The 22,531-nt window shown below is 54.2% G+C and overlaps 1 protein-coding gene across 2 annotated transcripts in view; it reads left to right on the forward strand.

Moving 5' to 3' along the window:
* The first annotated feature begins 921 nt into the window (after positions 1-921).
* LOC144933460 (regulator of G-protein signaling 7-like) overlaps positions 922-22,531 on the forward strand; it is a 61,682-nt gene continuing 40,072 nt past the window's right edge. For both annotated transcript variants that reach the window (XM_078858231.1, XM_078858232.1), the window contains exon 1: positions 922-1,405. In XM_078858231.1, coding sequence (XP_078714357.1) covers positions 1,319-1,405 — 87 coding nt within the window. In that variant the 5' untranslated portion in view covers positions 922-1,318. The remainder of the gene's footprint in view (positions 1,406-22,531) is intronic.

A 22,531-nucleotide genomic window follows, 5' to 3' on the forward strand; every position in this document is an offset into this window, starting at 1 on the left:
CAAATAAAACATAATAAAATAATTCTCACGACGTTTCGGCCAAAACGCAAGCAGCCGTCCTCAGGTGGAGAGCAGGTCTGTGAAGGAGACATAGTCTCATTCGGACCTGAGGACGGCTGCTTGCGTTGTGGCCGAAACGTCGTGAGAAATATATTTTTATTTTTATTATTTTATTATTTCCATTCTACGTGACTTTACCGAAAGAACCAAGAAGATGTACTACCAAACTTTTGATTGGAGCTCGCGAGGAGCGAGGGTCTGCCTCGTACGGTCAGCGCTAGGGTCAGAGACTTCGCGCTGGTCTCTCCGATTGTCAGGGGCGCCACGCAACTCGTAGGAGAGCGTGCCTCCCTCCGGGGTCAGACGAGGCCATTCCGCGTCGCATGTTCCGCCGTGAAGGGTTCACGTGTCACGCCGGCTTTACATAAAACAAGTTAAATAATTTATGTTTACGGTTATTGTTATTATTCCTATACACCGCACCGTAGCGATGGCTCGTGCAGTAAAACACGACCGCGCGTGGCCGTAATAAAGCATAATAAATGTTTAAACCGAGCAGAGGTAAGAAAAAGCCATAAATTAACTCTTGGTGTGCACAATAACACAGCCATGTAAAACAAACATGACGTTCGTGTTCGCATTTGCAGCTGGCAGGGTCAGCTGCTAACCCCTGCGCCACCCAACTCACCACCCGAGTTTAATTCACGCTCACGACCAATAACAGCGGCGAATATCTGAACCGGTTCTGGGCCTCCCTTAGGTCGATTCAGCCTGAAAAGGAGTACCAGGTGATTTGTCCAAACAGCAGCACTGGTAGCGCTCGGGAGGCAAAATCAGCCGGGCGTGGTGCGGCCCACCCACTCCCTCATCGGTGCAGCACTTGCCCCAACAGTCTGCAAAGGCTATACGGGGGATCTTTGTCTTTGCGCGCGTGCGTGCGTGCGCGTGCGTGCGCGCTCCTCTGCCCGCGGCGGCTGTTTCGGCGCCGTGGCGTCGTGACCCCGCCGCCACGCGCGCTCCACTTCCCCTCCCGCAGCACTCGCGCACCGCTCAGCGGTTCTCTGCCTGCGCGCCGACGCCTCCTCCTCTCCTCATTGCATGGATATCCTGCAGCAGCAGTAGCAGCAGCAGCTGGTCGTGGTGGTGGTGGCCACTACCAGCAACTTTCCATAGCGCTCTTGCCGACGTGCGGCTGCTGCTGCTGCTGCTGTCGCTGCTATTACTGCCGCGTGCTGCTGCTGCAGCTGCTGCTGCTGCTGTTGCATCAGTTGTTTCTGTTGGAATTTACTACGAATCAAAGCGTCACGGGGGGAAACCCATGGCCGAGTTCGCTGCGGAGGCCGCCGCGGTGGCATCTGGGTTTGTCTGCGTGCAGCACTCGCCCAACATGAGCACCTACAGGAAGGTGAGTGGCTTGCGCGAGTGATGAATGCGCGCGTGCGTGCCTGAGTGAGTGAGCGCATCAGTGAATGAGTGCATCAGTGAATGGGCGAGTTAGTAACGCGAGCTGCGAGGAGGAGGATGATGATGAGAGGGCATGCAGCCCGGCTACGGGTAGCTCCCGCTCGGCTTGGTGGCCCGCGCGGAAAAAAAATGTTGCCTCGGATTCACCGCACGTCGCACGAGAAGACGCATCGTCTCGTGCTCGGTTCATTCTGCTCTGCCTCTCTGTTGTCGCTGTTGCTCCACTATCGCTCGTGTCCCCTTGCGCTCGGTCACGTCCCCGACGACGATCGCGCCGCACTCGGCATGAATACGAGAGAGAGAACGCGCGGCGCCACGCAGCAAGTTGCTGGTGGAAGAGCGGAGACCCCCCCTCCCCACCCTTCCCCACACTCCCCACCCACCCTTAGCGAGTCGCCTCGCGTCCGTGGCAGTGCAATGCGGCATTTGTGCGAGCGGCGACCGAAGGCTGGGACCCGGGGACCTGTAACCCGCGACTTAGAATCCGACCGGGGAGTGGATCGAGGGGGTTGGGGGGGGGGGGGTCCTCGCAAGCCCCCCCCCCTCTCTCCCACGCGGCCCGCTCAGCCTTTCGGATCTTCACTTGAAGCGACCCGTCAATGCCAACGGCCATCAGTCACAATCAAAAGCCAATTCGTTTTAACCTTTCGCGTTCGCTACGCGAGCCCTTAAGAGCCGCGTGCCCGTGAGCGCCGCCGCTGCTGCTGCTGCTCTGGGGGGGGGGGGGGGGGTCACAAGGGGCGAAATGAAAGCCGCTTATGACGCGCGCACCCCCCCCCCCCGAACGGCCGCCACGTGGCCCCCGCCTGTCCCTTTCATTAATTTTTAACCTCATTATTATTTTTGGAGGCGACGGAAGGGTTCGTTTGAAATGAGGCTTTTGGTTAAAGGGAGACGGGAAGTTGCACCACCCCCTCCCCCCCTCCCCCCGAGGGATGGTGGTGTTGATGTTGTTTGTTGGTTGGTTGGTGGTTGTTGTTGTTGGTGGTGGTAGTGGTGGTGAACCCGCTGTGGTGTAGCAGCGAGAAACGAATCAAAACAGAAGCCCCCGATAACACCTGGTAGCTGTGTGGGCCGCACGTTACCCGGTTACCGTGAGTGCGCGTCACACGCTACCTCCCTCGACGTTACCCGCATGTAGCCGGGTTGAGTGTTTTCGGAACGCATTTTGCCGCCCAGACTGATTCACTGTCAATGCAAGTGAACCGAGTTTCTACGGCTTGGTTAATCCCAAACAGCGCTTCACGACCGAGTCTCAAGTCGTCCTATTTTAAGGAAGGGGTCTGCATCGGGAATATTTGGCGAATTCCATCACTGGAGCGTGTTCGGAGTAACCCCGGAGAAAGCCCCACGCATGCGAGAATTGTAAACGCGAAAACCTCTGCACAGCAGAGAGATTCAAGAATCCATTGCTAGCACTGCCAACTCACGGCCAAGCTCGTAGCCCAATTCCACAGCACGTGCCAGTTCCCAGGCAGAGTGGCCGCCCACCCGAGCACCGTCCAGACGTGACGCCGCAGAGCTTACGAGACGCGGCGGAGAATTCGGGGCGCATTCGCTCAGGTAGGCCTCGGTCAACCGCAAGATCCACAGCGTTGTCGGTTCGTCCGCGTGGCAGCTGCCGCAGCGACGTCACAGTGGCGCGGTGACGTCGCCACTGTGACGTGGCGTCAACCAACTGTGACGTCGGGTGAAACGTCACAGCCGCCGGCGTGAACCAAAAGTGATCGCGATGGCTGACGATTTTCGTCGACGTTACACAGAATCGGTGTAATGTGTTCCATACCGGAGGAATCCGAGGAGCTGTAAAGCTCTTTTTCGCAGATGTCCAATCGGGCTGGGTAGGAAGGTTACAACAACAACGACCAAAAATTAGATGATTGGAGTTCAAAGTACCAGTATAGGTAAACAAATCACCCCAACACATACAAACGAAATTTAACAAATGAAATTGAACAATCCCCATCTTACCAGGCAAAATCCATTGAGGTATGAATTTATTTTTCAACAGTTTATTTTCTAAATGATAGCTCAACAAAGTGTCTTATCATTTCGACCTTTATAGCAGCAAAATCATCTAAATAGTCTAAACGCATGTTTAGACACACACATAGTAACCGACACCCATTACTGCACAAACTTGTCTGTCAGAGCCTCCTAAAAGCGAGTCTTGAGACGAACGGGTGAAGAATGATAATAATTTTCACGTCCTTACTTCCGCCATATGAATTAAAATCTCAAATTACAAATAATTTATGAGAAATTGTTCGTAAAAACTCGTGGCTAGTTACGAATTTTGCACTTCTTGCGAACTTTCAGCATTCTACTGTAACACCACAATTGACATCTATTGTCCAGATCATTTCATTCACATGCAGACGGTCACCCGAGATAGATTGATATCACGTTAGATGGTCGAACCCTCGTCGTTAACTAATTACATTGCTAATAAAGATGGGGGGGGAGGGGGTGGGGGGCAAAACAATATATACAACTCAATCACTTTCATTGACAACGTACAGTCGAACATCCGTGGTCTTCCGCAACTAACTATGGACGATGGAACTCGACGAGAAACCGCCACGGCTTCCCGACACCGCATAACCCTCCCCGACACCTGCCCGGACCGTCGCGGCAAACTCGCGCCCACACGGCGCGTGCAACCGGTATCTCGAACTTCTCTCCCACCGTACCTAGTGACAAACCCCGTTGCCAATGGGAGGCGCGTGCTCTTGCCGAGGTGCCACAGTGCGGGGGCGCGGGGCGGTGGGTCGGTCCCCCTCGGCGGCTCGTGCCGATGGCTCCTCCCGGCGATGCGCGCTCTCCAAGGTACCCGGAGTTCCCCCCCCGGGGTGTCTCTCGCCACGTGGATCTGTACAGTTCCACCCCCGGGGTGTCTCTCGCCACGTGGATCTGTACAGTTCCCCCCCGGGGTGTCTCTCGCCACGTGGATCTGTACAGTTCCCCTCGGGGTGTCTCTCGACACGTGGATCTGTACAGTTCCCCCCGGGGTGTCTCTCGACACGTGGATCTGTACAGTTCCCCCCGGGGTGTCTCTCGCCACGTGGATCTGTACAGTTCCCCCCTGGGGTGTCTCTCGCCACGTGGATCTGTACAGTTCCCCCCGGGGTGTCTCTCGACACGTGGATCTGTACAGTTCCCCCCCTGGGTGTCTCTCGCCACGTGGATCTGTACAGTTCCCCCCGGGGTGTCTCTCGCCACGTGGATCTGTACAGTTCCCCCCGGGGTGTCTCTCGACACGTGGATCTGTACAGTTCCCCCCTGGGGTGTCTCTCGCCACGTGGATCTGTACAGTTCCCAGCTTGCACACAAAAAAAGGCCATTGAATGTTTTGGGGATCGGAGAGGAAGCTCTTAGGGTGAAGCCTTTGCGGAATTTTTTTTTTTATTAAGAGGCGTTGATGTCTGGGGAGCTCATTAGTGAAAAGCTAAATGTTGTATCTATTATAAAATCCCGGCGTTCCATTTGTCCTTCAACTAAATTGTAAGAGCCTTTCAAAAGGCCTGAATCAAAAAAGTTATATAAGGTGGACCCCCCCCCCCCCCCCTCAGAAGTGGAGGTAAAACGTTGATTCAACAGGGTGCCAACAAATTCACTCCCCCACCCCTTATATACAATAGAGTCCAGATTTATTTTGTAGGCAGGGGCTAGAATAAGGCGGTCGTAAGCCACCGGAATTTTAGTATTTTTAAAAAATGCACAAGTCATTGCTTTGTTTCCTACTCCCGCATACATTGTTAATGGGTTTCGGGTCTTATAAAACTACTCTCTCATCTGGGCTCGGTTTTATGAGCAGCGAAACGCCACGAGTTGTGAGAAAACGTAAAATATTAATGTAGTTCCATCAAGCACGCAGACACACGCTCGCTGATATAAACACACGCATACACCCATGAAATCACTCAAATGCACACATGTACACAAAGATGCCCCGTATAGCTCCAACAGACCGTTGGGGCAAGTGCTGTTATCGAGTAGCACCCATCACGGCCGGCACTGCACACTTGCCCAGCCACAAAGCCCGTCTCCTTATAAAGGGCCATTACCCGAAACGTCGCCTATATTATTATTTAGATAGGTCGGCAAACCTAATAATAGATTTTTTTCCCCTTTTTTCTGGCAACAAAACTGAAACCTTTTTACAAGGAATCATATTTACATTAACCACAATACCTGCGGTCAGAATGCAAACAAAAAACACACTCTGATAATGTATGCATTGCCCTTGACATTCTTTGCATTCTGACCGCAGGTATTGTGGTTAATGTAAACATGACCCCTTGTAAAAATCGGCAAACCTACTTTCTATGCTACATTGTGTCCGCGTGAGAAGGGGGGGGGGCGGTTTAAGACGAGAAAGCACGCGGTCTGTGAGTCACCCCACCACGCCCCCCTATGCCCCCCTCCACCCCGTACCGGGGGCTCTGTGAAGTCGCTCGCGATTGAGAGACGACGCCCACCGCTGACCCGGGAGAATTTTTTTGCCGACATCTAAAGAGGCGACTCCACCACCCCCACCCCTCCACCTCCTCCTCCACCTCCTCCACCTCCACCACCAACTCCACCTCCTCCACCTCCACCACCCCCACCCCTCCACCTCCACCACCTCCTCCACCACCTCCACCACCTCCTCCACCACCCCCACCCCTCCACCACCTCCTCCACCTCCTCCACCTCCACCACCTCCTCCACCTCCTCCACCACCTCCACCACCTCCTCCACCACCTCCTCCACCTCCACCACCTCCACCTCCTCCTCCACCTCCACCACCTCCACCTCCTCCTCCACCTCCACCACGCACTCAGAGCCTCTTCCTCGCTCGATCCCGACACGCAGCGTCCGGCAATGCGCCCGCGTCGTGCCTCGACAGGCTGAGGGCGATTCGGCGCATCCTCCTCCGCCTCCCTCCGGCTTGCGAGATTCTCCGCGATAATTGCACGCGGAAGGAAGGAGGAGGAGGAGAGGAGCCCACGATGCTGGCGGCGACGAGAAGGAAACTGCCACCATTTGGACGCAAGTTGTTGTTGTTGTTTTTGTTGTTATTGTTCGGAAACAATGGAAGGAGCCGGTAAGGGAGGAAGGACCTCACCGAGAATGGCTTGAAGACGACGACGAATTAAGAGATTGGCGGCGGACAGATGTCGCACTACTCGAGCGAATTAAATAAAATAAAATTGTATTTTAGACCCACGTGACTTTACCGAAAGAACCAAAGAGTATGGATTCCTGCAGTCACGAAAGCATCAAATCTAGATTAATGACGAAGTGTGACAACAGCGGACACCTACGGGGCTATCTGCCCACGGATCGTGAACCGCTCTTCGGACACTCGCTCGCCCAGCCATCGCGCACGCACCCGGCTCACTCTGCCATGTCCAGCGTGCGGTGATTGACCCCCCCTCCTCCTCCAGCCCCCCTCTCCCCCCCGTGTCTCTCCGTTGACGTGAGTCGCCGGGAGGAGAGACCTCGTCGTCACTCCCGGCTGCGTGCACGCGGTCGCTAGAGTCGGAGGGGGGTGAATATCGTGACCCTGTCCCAGGCACAGGACGCGCCGATGTGTGTGCATCGCTGACGAGGACGATGATGATGACGACGATGATGACGACGACGACGATGATGATGATGACGACGATGATGACGACGATGATGATGATGACGACGATGACGATGATGACGACGATGATGACGATGATGAGATCGATGATGACGATGACGACGATGATGAGATTGACGATGACGACGACGGCGATGATGACGAAGACGATGATGATGACGAAGACGATGACGACGACGATGACGGCGATGACGATGATGATGATGCGAATCGCACCGGGCGTTGTGACAAGTTTTGGTTCTTTCGCCCGGACGCGCATCTTGGCCCACAGTTCAGCGCCTTGTTGTGCACAAAAAGCAAAAGCCAACACCAAAACACAACTCACACATTCGTCAAGATCACTGTGGCCTTCATGAGATATAAATCTACAGTATATATACTGCATCAATAAACACATTTACTGCATACACACTTGTGCATTTATTTATGCAACTTCGTTTCTTGCAATCATTGGAGAATAATCATTGATCTGTTGCTCGGAAGGACAATTAAACACAAAGTGCAGGATAATTGCAGCTGTTGACCTTGGCATTAACGGCAGTTTTCTTCAAATGTGTTCAATGATTCATAGAATCCATACCGACACAATGGTGGAAGTGTTTTTCCTCCACTGCCGCCGATAGATGCCTGCAAAATCGCAGACACCAGCTGTTCACGCGATTGGCAAACGCTTCCTTTCATCACCATCTCTTGTCCGGCGACGACAACAACAACAACAACAACAAAACCTCCCCCCGGCGACGGCAAGCAGCGCGTTGAACCGGACCGCGTTGCAGCGCCCAGGCGCGGTTCATGTGCGATGGACTTCTTTCGCACCGTACGCCAACCGCGCTCATCGGATGTGCGAGGGCGGACGACGAGCTAAGCGCAAAGCGCGTGTCTAAAGACACCTGGTTTTCAATCCACATGATTTGATCGTGCATAGCTCCAGTGGCGTCCCAACATCGGATGGAAGGAGCGTTCCAGACGGCCGCAGGAGCGCATCTGAAAGCGGTGGCCGTCTTTGTTCGATGGCCAGCAGCCAAAAGCCGCTGCGAGTATAATCGGAGTTCGCGTGATCGTGGATGCTCCTTGACCAGATCGTCAAGGTGTTGTGGCGAGCACAAAGCAATGCGGCGAGATGATGTTAAAGCAGTGAACTATTTGTCTTTTGTCAACGTGACACTTTTTTACTGATTGGCCGTGTCGGGTGGTGGAGGGTTACGACACATTTATAAATAACGCGATCTAAACCCAAAAACGTTGATTATGAATAATATTTTTTGTGAATTGTTTATAGACGGCAACAACGACGACAACAACAATATGTTCTTGATTTGGAGTTTTCGTGACTGCAAGGATCCATACTCTTGGTTATTTCGGTAAAGTCACGTAGGTAAATAAAATAATAAATAAAATATAAAATAACATATTTTACAAATTATTGTGAAAATGTCTACTCAAGTCATTTTCTTGCTGTGATATTCACTCCTGATGATGATTGCCTGTGTTGCAATCGAAACGTCGTGATTTAATTTTATTTATTTTTTATCTTTTATTTTATGTATTATTTTATTTACCTATGTGACTTTACCGAAACAACAATATGAATATCCATATCATCACAAATGCAATCGCATCTCAAGACGTTTTACCACCAGCATTAAACTCACCCCTCCTCCCCTCCCCACTTGACAACCCCGCACTGATCAGTATGGTGACGCATGGCCAAGCAACCCCCCCCCCCCCCCATGACCGAAATATACAGAAAAGGCATTCATCCAGTGGTGAATTGAAAATGGCTGTAAAATCATCATCATCATCATCAGCAGCAGCAGCATCATTAGCCGTGACCAACCCACTGCCGGGAGGTCAAGCCCAAGCGGTGACCACCTCCCACGATCGTGTCGATGGAAGAGTCCATTTAGCACACGAGCCCATCTGGATGCAAGTTTTGTGCTTGGCGAATGGGAAATGATTTAAAACATTACATTAGCGCCGTTAGCGCAGGCTGGATTGCGCCTATCGATTATATATGGGTTGGGGGAGGCGGCATTAAAGGCATCTCCGCCGGTATGACGCCTCGACCAATCGCTCGCCCTCTCGCCCGCTCGCTCCGCGCGCAGTGCTGACGGCTTCTGCAATATTAATGGGGCAGAACTTTTCCACTGCGGGACGAGTGGGCCCCATCACAGCTGGACAATTCACATCCTACGCCAACTCCACCCCGTCCAGCTGCATCACTTCTCATCCCATCAAATCCAAATGTTATCGCTCCCCTTTCCATCCCATCCCATCGCATTCCATCTCTTCCCTCCTCGGCATCCCATCGCACCCCTTTATAATAACATTATATTGTATTCCGTCGCATGCCATGCCGTCCCCGTTAACTCATCCGTTCTCGTCTCATTCTTTCTGATTCCACGTCTCGTCGGAATCTCTCACCTTCTTATTATGACTCCTCATCTCATTCCCATCTCGTGCCATCCCACGCCTGCCTTCCCGTCGCGTTCACGATCCTTCAGAGACTCCGCATCTCCACGTTCCCACGACCAACTCACCGTGTTCACGAGCCTTCCGACGAACTTTTCCGCCGCATTAAATCTCGATTCGAAGTTTTCGTGACTGCAGGGATCCATGCTCTTTGGTTCTTTCGGTAAAGTCACGTAGGTAGAAAACAAAATCAAACAAATCACGACGTTTCGGGCGCAACACAAGCGCCCGTCATCTCAACGGGAGATCCGTCCCACTTGTCGAAAGCTCCGCTCTCCATATTCCGGAGGAGCCGCGACTCTCACCCTAATCTCATCTCGAGACGCGGCTGCTCGTCAACATCCCACGCGGGAGGCCTTCTCTCTCACCTCGTCTGGCTCTAAGCGGGTCCATTGACATTGGGATGTGAGCAATTTGGTGCAAATTTGCATTGCAAATCCAAGTAATTACAATACTAATACGAATTTTACGATACAACTGTGAAATTGGGAATCACAGCAAAACGAAAATAATTAAAGTGGTCTGTGTGCACGTGCCATCATCGGAGGGAGTGGTGGGGCAGAATTGCGTTCCCACTCACAGCCAATATCGGTGGCGAATATCTGAACCGGTTCTGGGCCTCCCTCAGATCGGCTCAGCCTTAAATCAGTACATTGGCGCGATGCGTATAACAACGCCATGAGGAGCTGTGCGCCTCGTGTTGCGCTCTGTGCTTGGTTTACGTCGCGAAACGTTCATTTTCACCGCTCGATGCGCACGTGTACACGTCACAATGCGTACACGTCACGATGTGTACACGTCACGATGCGTGCACGTCACGATGTGTACACGTCACGATGCGTGCACGTCACGATGCGTGCACGTCACGATGCGTACACGTCACAATGCGTACACGTCACAATGCGTGCACGTCACGATGCGTGCACGTCACGATGTGTACACGTCACGATGCGTGCACATCACGATGCGTACACGTCACAATGCGTGCACGTCACTATGCGTACACGTCACGATGCGTGCACGTCACGATGTGTACACGTCACGATGCGTGCACGTCACGATGCGTACACGTCACAATGCGTGCACGTCACTATGCGTACACGTCACGATGCGTACACGTCACAATGCATGCACGTCACAATGCGTACACGTCACAATGCGTGCACGTCTCTATGCGTACACGTCACAATGCGTGCACGTCACTATGCGTACACGTCACGATGCGTACACGTCACAATGCGTGCACGTCACTATGCGTACACGTCACGATGCGTGCACGTCACGATGTGTACACGTCACGATGCGTGCACGTCACGATGCGTACACGTCACAATGCGTGCACGTCACTATGCGTACACGTCACGATGCGTACACGTCACAATGCGTACACGTCACAATGCGTGCACGTGACGATGCGTGCACGTGACGATGCGTGCACGTGACGCACAAGCCACAACAAAGATGCCCGTATAGTCGTGAACAGACTGTAGGGGCAAGTGCTGTTAGAGAGCACCTATGAAGGCCGGAACTGTGCACGAGGGGGTGATGTGGCTAACACCACTGCGCAAGCTACTGATTTAAGGCTGAGTCGCTCTAAGGGGAGGCCCCAGATATTCGTCACCGATAGTGGTTGTGAGTGAGAATGCAATTCTGCCCCACGGCTCCCGACTATGATGGCACGTACACACATACACACATACACACATACACACATACACACATACACACATACCCACATACACACATACACACATACACACGTACACACGTACACACGTACACACGTACACACGTACACACATACACACATACATACGTACACACGTACACACGTACACACATACACACATACACACATACATACACACATACACACATACACACGTACACACGTACACACGTACACACATACACACATACACACATACACACATACACACGCACACTGACCACAAATACGCGCACGTGTACGTGTACGTACCCACACCAGACACATACGTGCAACAGACACAGATCCCCCGTATAGCCTGTAACAGAATGTTTGGGCAAGTGCTGTTAGCGAGCACCTATGAATGCCGGCACGGCACACGAGGGGGTGCGTGGCCAGCATCACGCCCGGCCGCCTTTCTCTCCCTCGTGGCGATGTCTTACAAATCGCACCAACTATTCATTTGAGGCTGGGTTGACCTAGATGAGGCCCGGGACCGCTTCAAATAATCGTCACCGGCGTTGGCCGTGAGCGGAGGTCGCTGGGTTCGTAACGCAGCGCCCCAACCGCCACGCTACCGCTCCCCCACTCACACACACGCAGACAAAGATCCCCCTACAGGGGCTACAGACGTTTGGGGCAAGTGCCCCAGACACACGCGCATACAGCTACCGGTATTATAAGCCGAACGCCACAATGCTTTAATACATACAGCACAAGGGGGGGGGGGACAGGCGTGTATTATCATCCCGAAATGAATGCGGCCATGCGCACTTTATTGGCAACGCTTCCTTCCCTCTGCCAGGTCCCGATCTGCCCTCACAGTAACCAGCACGTGCTCTGAGGTCCTTTCTTCCCCTTTGTCGCCAGACTCTCGTGGAGATCACTCCAACCAATGGCTCTCTCTCTCGCTCTCGCTTCTTCACAGACGATGATGGGTCATTGTATAACCGCATGCAAGCAGGGAACTGGGCACAAAACGTCAACGGCTCAATATTTTTCTCCGGCACGAACGCGGCGAGTAAACACAACATGAATCCGTAGCAGGGTGTGCCGACAAGTGAGACGTGCGATCTTGGTCCTCTGACGCAGAGTGCAGTGCGAGACCCCCCGCCCCCCCCTCCCCCCCCTTCGCGAGAGCCGTGCTCGAGTCCCGACGACTCGTGAGAACGCCCTCCCACGATCTCGTTTGACCTTTCCGGGGCTCGAAGTGTAGCCGCGATCAAACTCAATTAACGTTGATCCGCTCCGTTAAATAAAGCAATTAGCGGCGCAGAGGCGGGCATTTGTCACCGCTGATGATGACGGCCTCCAGTCACCACCAGCAGCAGCAGCTGTTGCTGCAGCGAAGGGGCCGTGGCGATGGAGGCGGCGGCTGCTGCGTCGCGGGTGGTGAAAAAGAGCGCATGCGGATTTTGAGAAGATTTCCACGCTCGCTTTAGAAATTCCACCTCCGATATGAAATATTGGCCAAAGTTCGAGATCTAATCGTCATCCTCATCATCACCGATCTCATACACTTCATCATCATTGTAATCATCATTATCAGAGTTGCTAAAATTCCGGGGCCATCACCTTCATCACCAATAATCATCATTACTATCTGCGTGGCATTCTCATTAGCATTGGTAATATTATCAGGATCATCATCATCATACAAGTGAGGGAAACTCCACGGTACTCATCCGCCTTCAATTCTATTCCAGAGATCAAAATGTCATCATCACCACCAACAACGTCATCGTCGTCGTCGTCATCTCGATCACAACCGGGGCCGCTAACATGATCACCGCCTGGCGAGACCTTGCACGCGAAGTCACGAAGGCAGCAGTCGTTGTCATGGACAGAGCCGTTACCGGCGGCAACTGCACAATAGAACTTCCACCAAAAGATGCCTGGGGTCCCCCCCCCCACCACCCCCAGTGCCGGATTAAGCTCGTGCGGGGCCTGTAGCATATGTTATAAAGGGGCCCTAAATAAATATACAATAAATAAAAAATATTAAAACACAAATGTTTAACTGGCATAGTAAAGTAATTGTATATTTTCATTTGCTCCACAGCCAGATGATACGACAAATCGCTGACATTAAACACCCAGTTGTTCATAAAGGTTGCAGGCGGTATAGTACTATAGTAATAGAGCAAGTGCAGAATCACTGAACCGGAATTGATAGCTTGAAAGCATTTAGCGCGGGGCCCTTAAAAGTTGCTTGGCCCGTAGCTACTACATATGTAGTAGTCACTTGAGCAGCTACATATGTAGCTACTTTTGCTACTGGGATAATCCGGCACTGCCCCCCCTCCCCCTACACCCCGCCACGACAGCAGAACGGCGCCAGAGAAAGTTCGTGCGCGGGTCGAGGAGAAACCCGCGGGTCGGCACCGTCTCCGGTCGACGGCTCGCGCGCCACCAGCGTATGGATGCGTCGCGCGCCACCACCAGCACAGACGTCCTCGTGTGTGCTGGTGGCGCCGCGAGAGAAGACCACGTGCACGCGGTGGCGACGAGAGACGACGACTACGTCAACTACGTCGACAGTTTGCTGCCGTTCCCGTTCGCAACGTTTTCGGCCGTAACGTTTCCGGGTGTCTCTGCAGCTCACGCGCGTTCGGCCAACGCGCTGCAACTACGACAGTAAACCGCGCGGGGGGGGGGGGGAACGAGGAGGAGGACGAAGAGGAGACGAATTGTGGCGGGGAAGGGGGTGGAGGAGCGAGGGGGGAAGAGGAGCAAAGGCGCGCGCAAGCGCGCGCTTCAACGTGGAGGCGCCTTGGGTCAAGCGCCGCGTCTCGAATGGGATGCTCAAGTGACGGCCGCGCAGGCAATCAATTGGTCAATCAATCAATTGGTCAATTCATCAATTATTTCGCTCGTGACTTTGTCAATCAGTCAGTTCATCAGTCAAGTAATGAATTAATGAGTCGGCCAATCGCTCACTACATCGAGATGTCAGTAATTCCACACATTTATATATTTACGCGATCTTCCCCAAAAACCTCTATTATGGATGATATTGGTCGTGAAAAACAGTCAGTAATTCGTTGGGGTAGTGAGTAGATTCTATTTTATTTGGTATGTTTTTTTTTATATAAACACAGACTGTAGGGGAAAGTGCTGTTAGCGAGCACCTATAAAGGCCGGCACAGCACGCGAGGGGGTTGGGTGGCCAACACCACGCCCGGCCGCATTTGTCTCCCCAGTGGCGATGATTGCGATGTATAAACATCGTCACCGGTGTTGGCCGTCAGCGGCAATCGAACTCTGGGTCGCCAGGTCCGTAGCGCAGCGCGCTAACCGCTACACCACCGCTCGCCCATAAAACACACACACTTACACACACGCATCCCATGACTTCCGACCGCTACAAACGGTCTCAGAAGGCGTCGTTCACGATCGTCTAGCAAGGGCTGCGCGCACGCGGTTCACGCCGTCGTTCGGGCTTCGCTGGAGGTGGATGTCCCCATTCGAGGGGGACGAGCGGGCGAGATGACTTGGAAGTCCAACTCGCGCCGGTTGTCAACTCCCCGAGACGACGAGGGGGCAACAGGACCCCGAGTGTCCCTGCCTCGCATCGATGTTCATCTTCGCGTGTAACAGCCGCGCCGAGTTGCGTGCGCGTGTGTGTGCGCGTGTGAGTGTGTGCGAGTGTGTGTGTGCGTGTGTGTGTGCGCGTGTGTGTGCGTGTGTGAGTGTGTGCGTGCGTGTGTGTGTGCGTGTGTGTGTGTGTGCGTGTGTGTGTGCGCGTGTGTGTGTGCGCGTGTGAGTGTGTGCGAGTGTGTGTGTGCGTGCGTGTGTGCGTGCGTGCGTGTGTGTGTGCGCGTGTGTGTGTGCGCGTGTGAGTGTGTGCGAGTGTGTGTGTGCGTGCGTGTGTGTGTGCGTGCGTGTGTGTGTGCGCGTGTGTGTGTGCGCGTGTGAGTGTGTGCGAGTGTGTGTGTGTGTGTGCGTGTGCGTGCGTGCGTGTGTGTGTGCGTGTGTGTGTGTGTGCGCGTGTGTGTGTGTGTGCGTGTGTGTGTGCGCGTGTGAGTGTGTGCGAGTGTGTGTGTGCGAGTGTGTGCGTGCGCGTGTGAGTGTGTGTGCGCGTGTGTGTGTGCGCGTGTGAGTGTGTGCGAGTGTGTGTGTGTGCGTGCGTGTGTGTGTGCGCGTGTGTGTGTGCGCGTGTGAGTGTGTGCGAGTGTGTGTGTGTGCGTGCGTGTGTGTGTGCGCGTGTGTGTGTGCGCGTGTGAATGTGTACGAGTGTGTGTGTGTGCGTGCGTGTGTGTGTGCGCGTGTGTGTGTGCGCGTGTGAATGTGTACGAGTGTGTGTGTGCGTGCGTGTGTGTGTGCGCGTGTGTGTGTGCGCGTGTGAATGTGTACGAGTGTGTGTGTGTGCGTGCGTGTGTGTGTGCGCGTGTGTGTGTGCGCGTGTGAATGTGTACGAGTGTGTGTGTGCGTGCGTGTGTGCGCGCGTGTATTCGGTGGTGTAGCGGTTAGTGCGCTGCGCTACGAACCCGGCGACCCGGGGTTTGATTCCCGCTCACGGCCAACACCCGTGACGATTATCTGAACCGGTCCTGAGCCTCCCCTAGGTCGACTCAGCCTTAAATTAGTACCTGGTGGTGATGTGTAAACATCGCCTCTGGGGAGACAAAGGTGATCAGGCGTGGTGTTGACCACCCACTCCCTCGTGTGCTGTGCTGGCCTTCATAGGTGCTCGCTAACAGCACTTGCCCCAACAGCATGTTAAGGCTATATGGGGGATCTTTGTATTCGAGCGGTGGTGCAGTGGTTAGCGTGATGCGCAACTGTCCTTGCCAACTGAGTTCGATTTTCGGCCGCGGGAAACATGAATGGTGAGTGATAATCTGAACCATACCCAGGCCTGCGCTAGATCGATGATGATGATGACGGTGGTGAAGATGGTACGAATTCAATCACTCATATAAGCGGTTGACGATGGAATTTGATCATTCATATTGTTCTTCTAATCTTGAAGTCATTTTAAGTAACAAAAAACGTAAGATATGGTGATCACGTGGTGATGATGATGATGATAGTGGTCAGTACAATCATGGTCAATATCGATGAAAGTCAAGGGTTCGACGTGATCATGATGACGAGGATGACCTCGGTGTCATCTGTATCACGCTGAAGACGAGAGCGATAATGATGCTGACGACGACGATGATGATGCAGTTTCCATCACAAACACTTACAGGATTAGCGCGACGATGACGGTGGCCGCGTGACGGAGCCCGTGTCTGCTTCGCTGCCGGCGTCATTAACCCAACTGATAGATGCTCTCTGCCCCCCCCATACCCCCCCCCATCCCCACCTCCTCCTCTACCCCCGCGTCGCTCTGGGGAGGCTGTGGAGCGCCTCGTTATTCACCCTTAATTGGAAAGGAAACGCCGCGCCACAATGCCGCCTTCCTTTTGTCGAACAAGAACGAGACGTTTGAAAATCCCTTATCGCGTCATTATCGCGTCATTATGGCGTCATTATCGCGTCATAATCGCGTCATTATGGCGTCATTATCGCGTCATAATCGCGTCATTATGACGTCATATTCACGCCATTATCGCGTCATTACGCAGCAGCAGTCGCTCGCAGGTTATGGGAGTGGTGGTTACGCTGAAGTCTTCGCGCTGTGTTACCCGCGTCATCCCCTCGCCTCAGTTACGTGCAGCGCCACGTAATTGCATTTTGTGTGCGCGTGCCCGAGCAGCTTCTGTTTGGCCGGAAAAGGGGGGGGGGGGAGCTAGACGGGCGCGGCACGGGCTAGAGAAGCGATGGAGCCGATGTGGTACAGGAGGATGTGGAGCTGAGTGGACTTGCCGATGACCGGTACCAGCGGTGTCAAGATCGACCTCTCGTTGAGGGAGGTTCGTGAAGGACGCAACTGGCCAGTTGGAGGCAGTCGCCGATCCGGCAAACTTCGTAGGGCAGAGGAGCGACGCTCACAACAACGAGCGGAGCGTCGGCCACAGGCGGTTTATCGGCCAGTCATCTTCAGTCAGTCAACCCCATGGCACATGGGTTCAGCAGCGTGACACCGCGTCCAGCGAGCACTCCACGTGGCCTCATGGCGCACCTGGCCTGGACTAAACAAAGCGCCGTGGTGACGTCACCGCCACTTAGTGGCGAGCTGCGGATGTTGTCGTCTCGGGGGGGGTCGGGGGGGGGTGCTGGCTGCGGTGGGGTCTGGAGGCTGAAAGTGTGAACACGAGACACCCCGTGGCTCGAATCAGCCTCTGCACCTGACGCCCGCCGAGGGATGGGGGGGGAGGCGAGTGATTGTGTTGGGGGGGGGATTGAGAGGGGGCACCTTCAAACACCCTCCCCGCCCCCCGCTCCACACACCCAACCCTCGTTCACCCCCCCCTCCACACCCGCTCTCGTCTCATCATCATCAGCAGCAGCAGCGGCGGCGCTAAGGCGTCCGCGTGGCGTGTGGCGCGTCTCGTGTCTCTGTGAGGAGGAGGAGGAAGAGGAGGGAGGAGGAGGAGTGGCGTGGGTTTGCGAACCACGCTCGCGCGGATGGCGCGAGACAATAACAACAACAACAGCAGCAGCAGTCAGAGGTGTTATTTGTATCCCGTAGTGGGAGCTGTAGAGTGGGGCTGAACGATTAATCAATTTCAAATCGAAATCGCAATTTGAAACAATGCGATTTTTTTGCGATTTGGAATTGTTGGAATTTTATTTTCTTATTAATGTATTATTTGAACTTAACAATTGCTCTATGTTTGATTGTTCTATTTTAATTAAAACATTTTAATAAATACATGTTGGAAGCAATTCATAATTTGTAAAGTTCTCATACTTGCATTATAATTTATAGAGCAGTTCATATTTTGATGGTATCATGTAATGGTCCATCACATGTTTTAAATCTATTACACAGTGAATATTGAACTGAAGCTTGACTTAAAACATTTCCATCGCAATATCTGTCAGAAAAATCGCAATTATATATTTCCCCCAAATCGTTCCGCCCTACTGCAGAGGCGCCAGAGGAGAGAGAGAGAGACACCCACATTTCTGGGAGCTGGCACCTTGATTTTGTGAGTTACGCGGTTATTGTTTCGCGATTGTTAAATTAGCGGTGGCTCAATTTCAATCGGAACGCTGCCCCAGGTAATTGTTTTTGGCGCGCCGCATCCATCTCACCTCCTATTATCCCCCGGCACATCTACATTCGTATTGTTTTACATATTCATATGATCATACGAATATAGGTCACAATACTGGAGGATTCGTACGGATAGGCTTGTCTTGAACTGTAGTGGTAGTGCCTTACGCCGAAAATCCCTAACTTCAGGCCAGGAAAAAAAAAATACCGAACCAGTGGTGGAAACACGGGGGGTGTACGATGCGTTTCGTCTTGCCTGTTAGGAGTGATCGGATTACTCTCCCAAGACGTTTGCGCGGTCACGTGGTCAGTGGATCACAGCGGTCGGGGGCAAACCTTGCCTGCTGCCACCTCTGCGGCTTTGCCCCACGTCACGTGGTGGTGGCCGTGGGCCTCGAGTATAATGGGCAATTGGAGTAATTGGCAAGAGGGGCGCTCTGTAGCATTGGCAATTAATTGCCAATTATCATCTGGATTGGATTGGGACGCATGCGACGTGCGTCACAATCCAATGTGCACGTGGCCGTGTGTGTGTGTGCGTGCGGTACACCACGTGTGTGCGTGCGGTACACCACGTGTGTGCGTGCGGTACACCACGTGTGCGCGTGCGGTACACCACGTGCGCGTGTGCGGTACACCACGTGCGTGCGTGCGGTACACCACGTGCGCGCGTGCGGTACACCACGTGTGTGTGTGCGGTACACCACGTGTGCACGTGCGGTACACCACGTGCGTGTGTGCGGTACACCACGTGTGTGTGTGCGGTACACCACGTGTGCGCGTGCGGTACACCACGTGCGTGTGTGCGGTACACCACGTGTGTGCGTGCGGTACATCACGTGTGCGTGTGCGGTACACCACGTGCGTGTGTGCGGTACACCACGTGCGTGTGTGCGGTACACCACGTGTGTGTGTGCGGTACACCACGTGTGTGTGTGCGGTACACCACGTGCGTGTGTGCGTGCGGTACACCACGTGTGTGTGTGTGTGCGGTACACCACGTGTGTGTGTGCGGTACACCACGTGCGTGTGTGCGTGCGGTACACCACGTGTGCGTGTGTGCGGTACACCACGTGCGTGTGTGCGGTACACCACGTGCGTGTGTGCGGTACACCACGTGTGTGTGTGCGTGCGGTACACCACGTGTGTGTGTGCGTGCGGTACACCACGTGTGTGTGTGCGGTACACCACGTGTGTGCGTGCGGTACACCACGTGTGTGTGTGCGTGCGGTACACCACGTGTGCGCGTGCGGTACACCACGTGTGTGCGTGCGGTACACCACGTGTGTGCGTGCATGCGGTACACCACGTGTGTGCGTGCGTGCGGTACACCACGTGTGTGCGTGCGTGCGGTACACCACGTGTGTGTGTGAATGCGGTACACCACGTGTGTGTGAATGCGGTACACCACGTGTGTGTGTGTGTGTGCGGTACACCACGTGTGTGCGTGCGGTACACCACATGTGTGTGTGTGTGCGGTACACCACGTGTGTGAATGCGGTACACCACGTGTGTGTGTGTGTGCGGTACACCACGTGTGCGTGTGCGGTACACCACGTGTGTGTGTGCGGTACACCACGTGTGTGTGTGTGTGCGGTACACCACGTGTGTGTGTGCAGTACACCACGTGTGTGTGTGCGTGCGGTACACCACGTGCGTGTGTGTGTGCGGTACACCACGTGTGTGCGTGCGGTACACCACGTGTGTGTGTGTGCGTGCGGTACACCACGTGTGTGCGTGCGTGCGGTACACCACGTGTGTGTGTGAATGCGGTACACCACGTGTGTGTGAATGCGGTACACCACGTGTGTGTGTGTGTGCGGTACATGTGTGTGTGTGTGCGGTACACCACATGTGTGTGTGTGTGCGGTACACCACGTGTGTGAATGCGGTACACCACGTGTGTGTGTGTGTGTGTGCGGAACACCACGTGTGTGTGTGCGGTACACCACGTGTGTGTGTGCGGTACACCACATGTGTGTGCGTGTGCGGAACACCACGTGTGTGTGTGCGGTACACCACGTGTGTGTGTGCGGTACACCACGTGTGTGAATGCGGTACACCACGTGTGTGCGTGCGGTACACCACGTACGTGTGTGTGTGCGGTACACCACGTGTGTGTGTGCGTGCGGTACACCACGTGTGTGTGTGCGTGCGGTACACCACGTGTGTGTGTGTGTGCGGTACACCACGTGTGTGTGTGCGGTACACCACGTGTGTGAATGTGGTACACCACGTGTGTGCGTGCGGTACACCACGTACGTGTGTGTGTGCGGTACACCACGTGTGTGTGTGCGTGCGGTACACCACGTGTGTGTGTGTGTGCGGTACACCACGTGTGTGCGTGCGGTACACCACGTGCGTGTGTGTGTGCGGTACACCACGTGTGTACGTGCGGTACACCACGTGTGTGTGTGCGTGCGGTACACCACGTGTGTGCGTGCGGTACACCACGTGTGTGCGTGCGGTACACCACGTGTGTGTGTGCGGTACACCACGTGTGTGTGTGCGTACGGTACACCACGTGTGTGCGTGCGGTACACCACGTGTGTGCGTGCGGTACACCACGTGTGTGTGTGCGGTACACCACGTGTGTGTGCGCGTGCGGTACACCACGTGTGTGTGTGCGTGCGGTACACTACGTGTGTGTGTGCGGTACACCACGTGTGTGTGTGCGTGCGGTACACCACGTGTGTGTGTGCGGTACACCACGTGTGTGTGTGTGTGTGTGTGCGGTACACCACGTGCGTGTGTGTGTGCGGTACACCACGTGTGTGTGTGCGGTACACCACGTGTGTGTGCGGTACACCACGTGTGTGTGTGCGTGCGGTACACCACGTCTGTGTGTGCGTGCGGTACACCACGTGTGTGTGTGCGGTACACCACGTGTGTGTGTGCGTGCGGTACACCACGTGTGTGTGTGCGGTACACCACGTGTGTGCGTGCGGTACACCACGTGTGTGCGTGCGGTACACCACGTGCGTGTGTGCGTGTGTGCGGTACACCACGTGTGTGCGTGCGGTACACCACGTGTGTGCGTGCGGTACACCACGTGTGTGTGTGCGTGCGGTACACCACGTGTGTGTGAATGCGGTACACCACGTGTGTGTGTGCGGTACACCACGTGTGTGCGTGCGTGCGGTACACCACGTGTGTGCGTGCGGTACACCACGTGTGTGCGTGCGGTACACCAAGTGCGTGTGTGCGTGTGTGCGGTACACCACGTGTGTGCGTGCGGTACACCACGTGTGTGTGTGCGGTACACCACGTGTGTGTGAATACGGTACACCACGTGTATCTGTATGTGAGGAGCGGTAGTGTTGCGGTTAGTGCGTTGCGCTACCAACCTGGCGATCCTGAGTTCGATTCCCGTTCACGGCCAATACCAGTGGCGATTATCTGAACCGGTCCTGGGCCTCCCCTCGGTCGACTCAGCCTCAAATGAGTATCTGGTGTGGTGTGTAAAAACATCGCTAATCAGGAGACAAAGGCGGTCGTGTGTGATGTTGGCCACCCACCCCCTCGTGTGCCGTGCCCGCCTTCATAGGTGCTCGCTAACAGCACTTGACCCAACAGTCTGTTATGGCTATACGGGGGATCTTTGTCTTGTGGGGGTGGTGGTGGTGTGGTTAGCGCGCTGCGCGACAAAACCTCGATTCCCGCTCACTGTCACCATCAGTGATACATCTCTGAGCAGTCCGCGAAGTCGACAACGCCTCAAACGAGTGCCTGATGCGACATGTAAACATCGCCACGTGTGTGTATTCTGAACCTCTTTTGCACCGTACGTAGCCAACCGTGCTTATCGAAGGTGCTGGGTAAGGACAACAAACTAAACATAAAAAGCCATCCGTGCGTGGTGCTGCGATGCTATTCATAGATGCTTGCTAGCAGCACTTGCCCCAAAAGTCTGTTGAGGCTGTACGGGGGATCTTTTCCTTTGTGAGAGCGATACACAATGCACCGCACGTGTTGTCTGAGCTGTAACAGCAATTTTCATTTTCTCTTCCCCCGGCGCTGCCAGACGACTAATTTCACCGCACGCCTCTTCACCCACACCACCACCACCCCCTCCGCAAAAAAAAAATCACTGCATCCCCTCTTGTACCCCTCCCCTCGCGGCGCTGTTCCCGAATGC

Source organism: Lampetra fluviatilis, chromosome 7 (assembly GCF_964198595.1).
Source record: "Lampetra fluviatilis chromosome 7, kcLamFluv1.1, whole genome shotgun sequence".
Lineage (NCBI taxonomy): Eukaryota > Metazoa > Chordata > Hyperoartia > Petromyzontiformes > Petromyzontidae > Lampetra > Lampetra fluviatilis.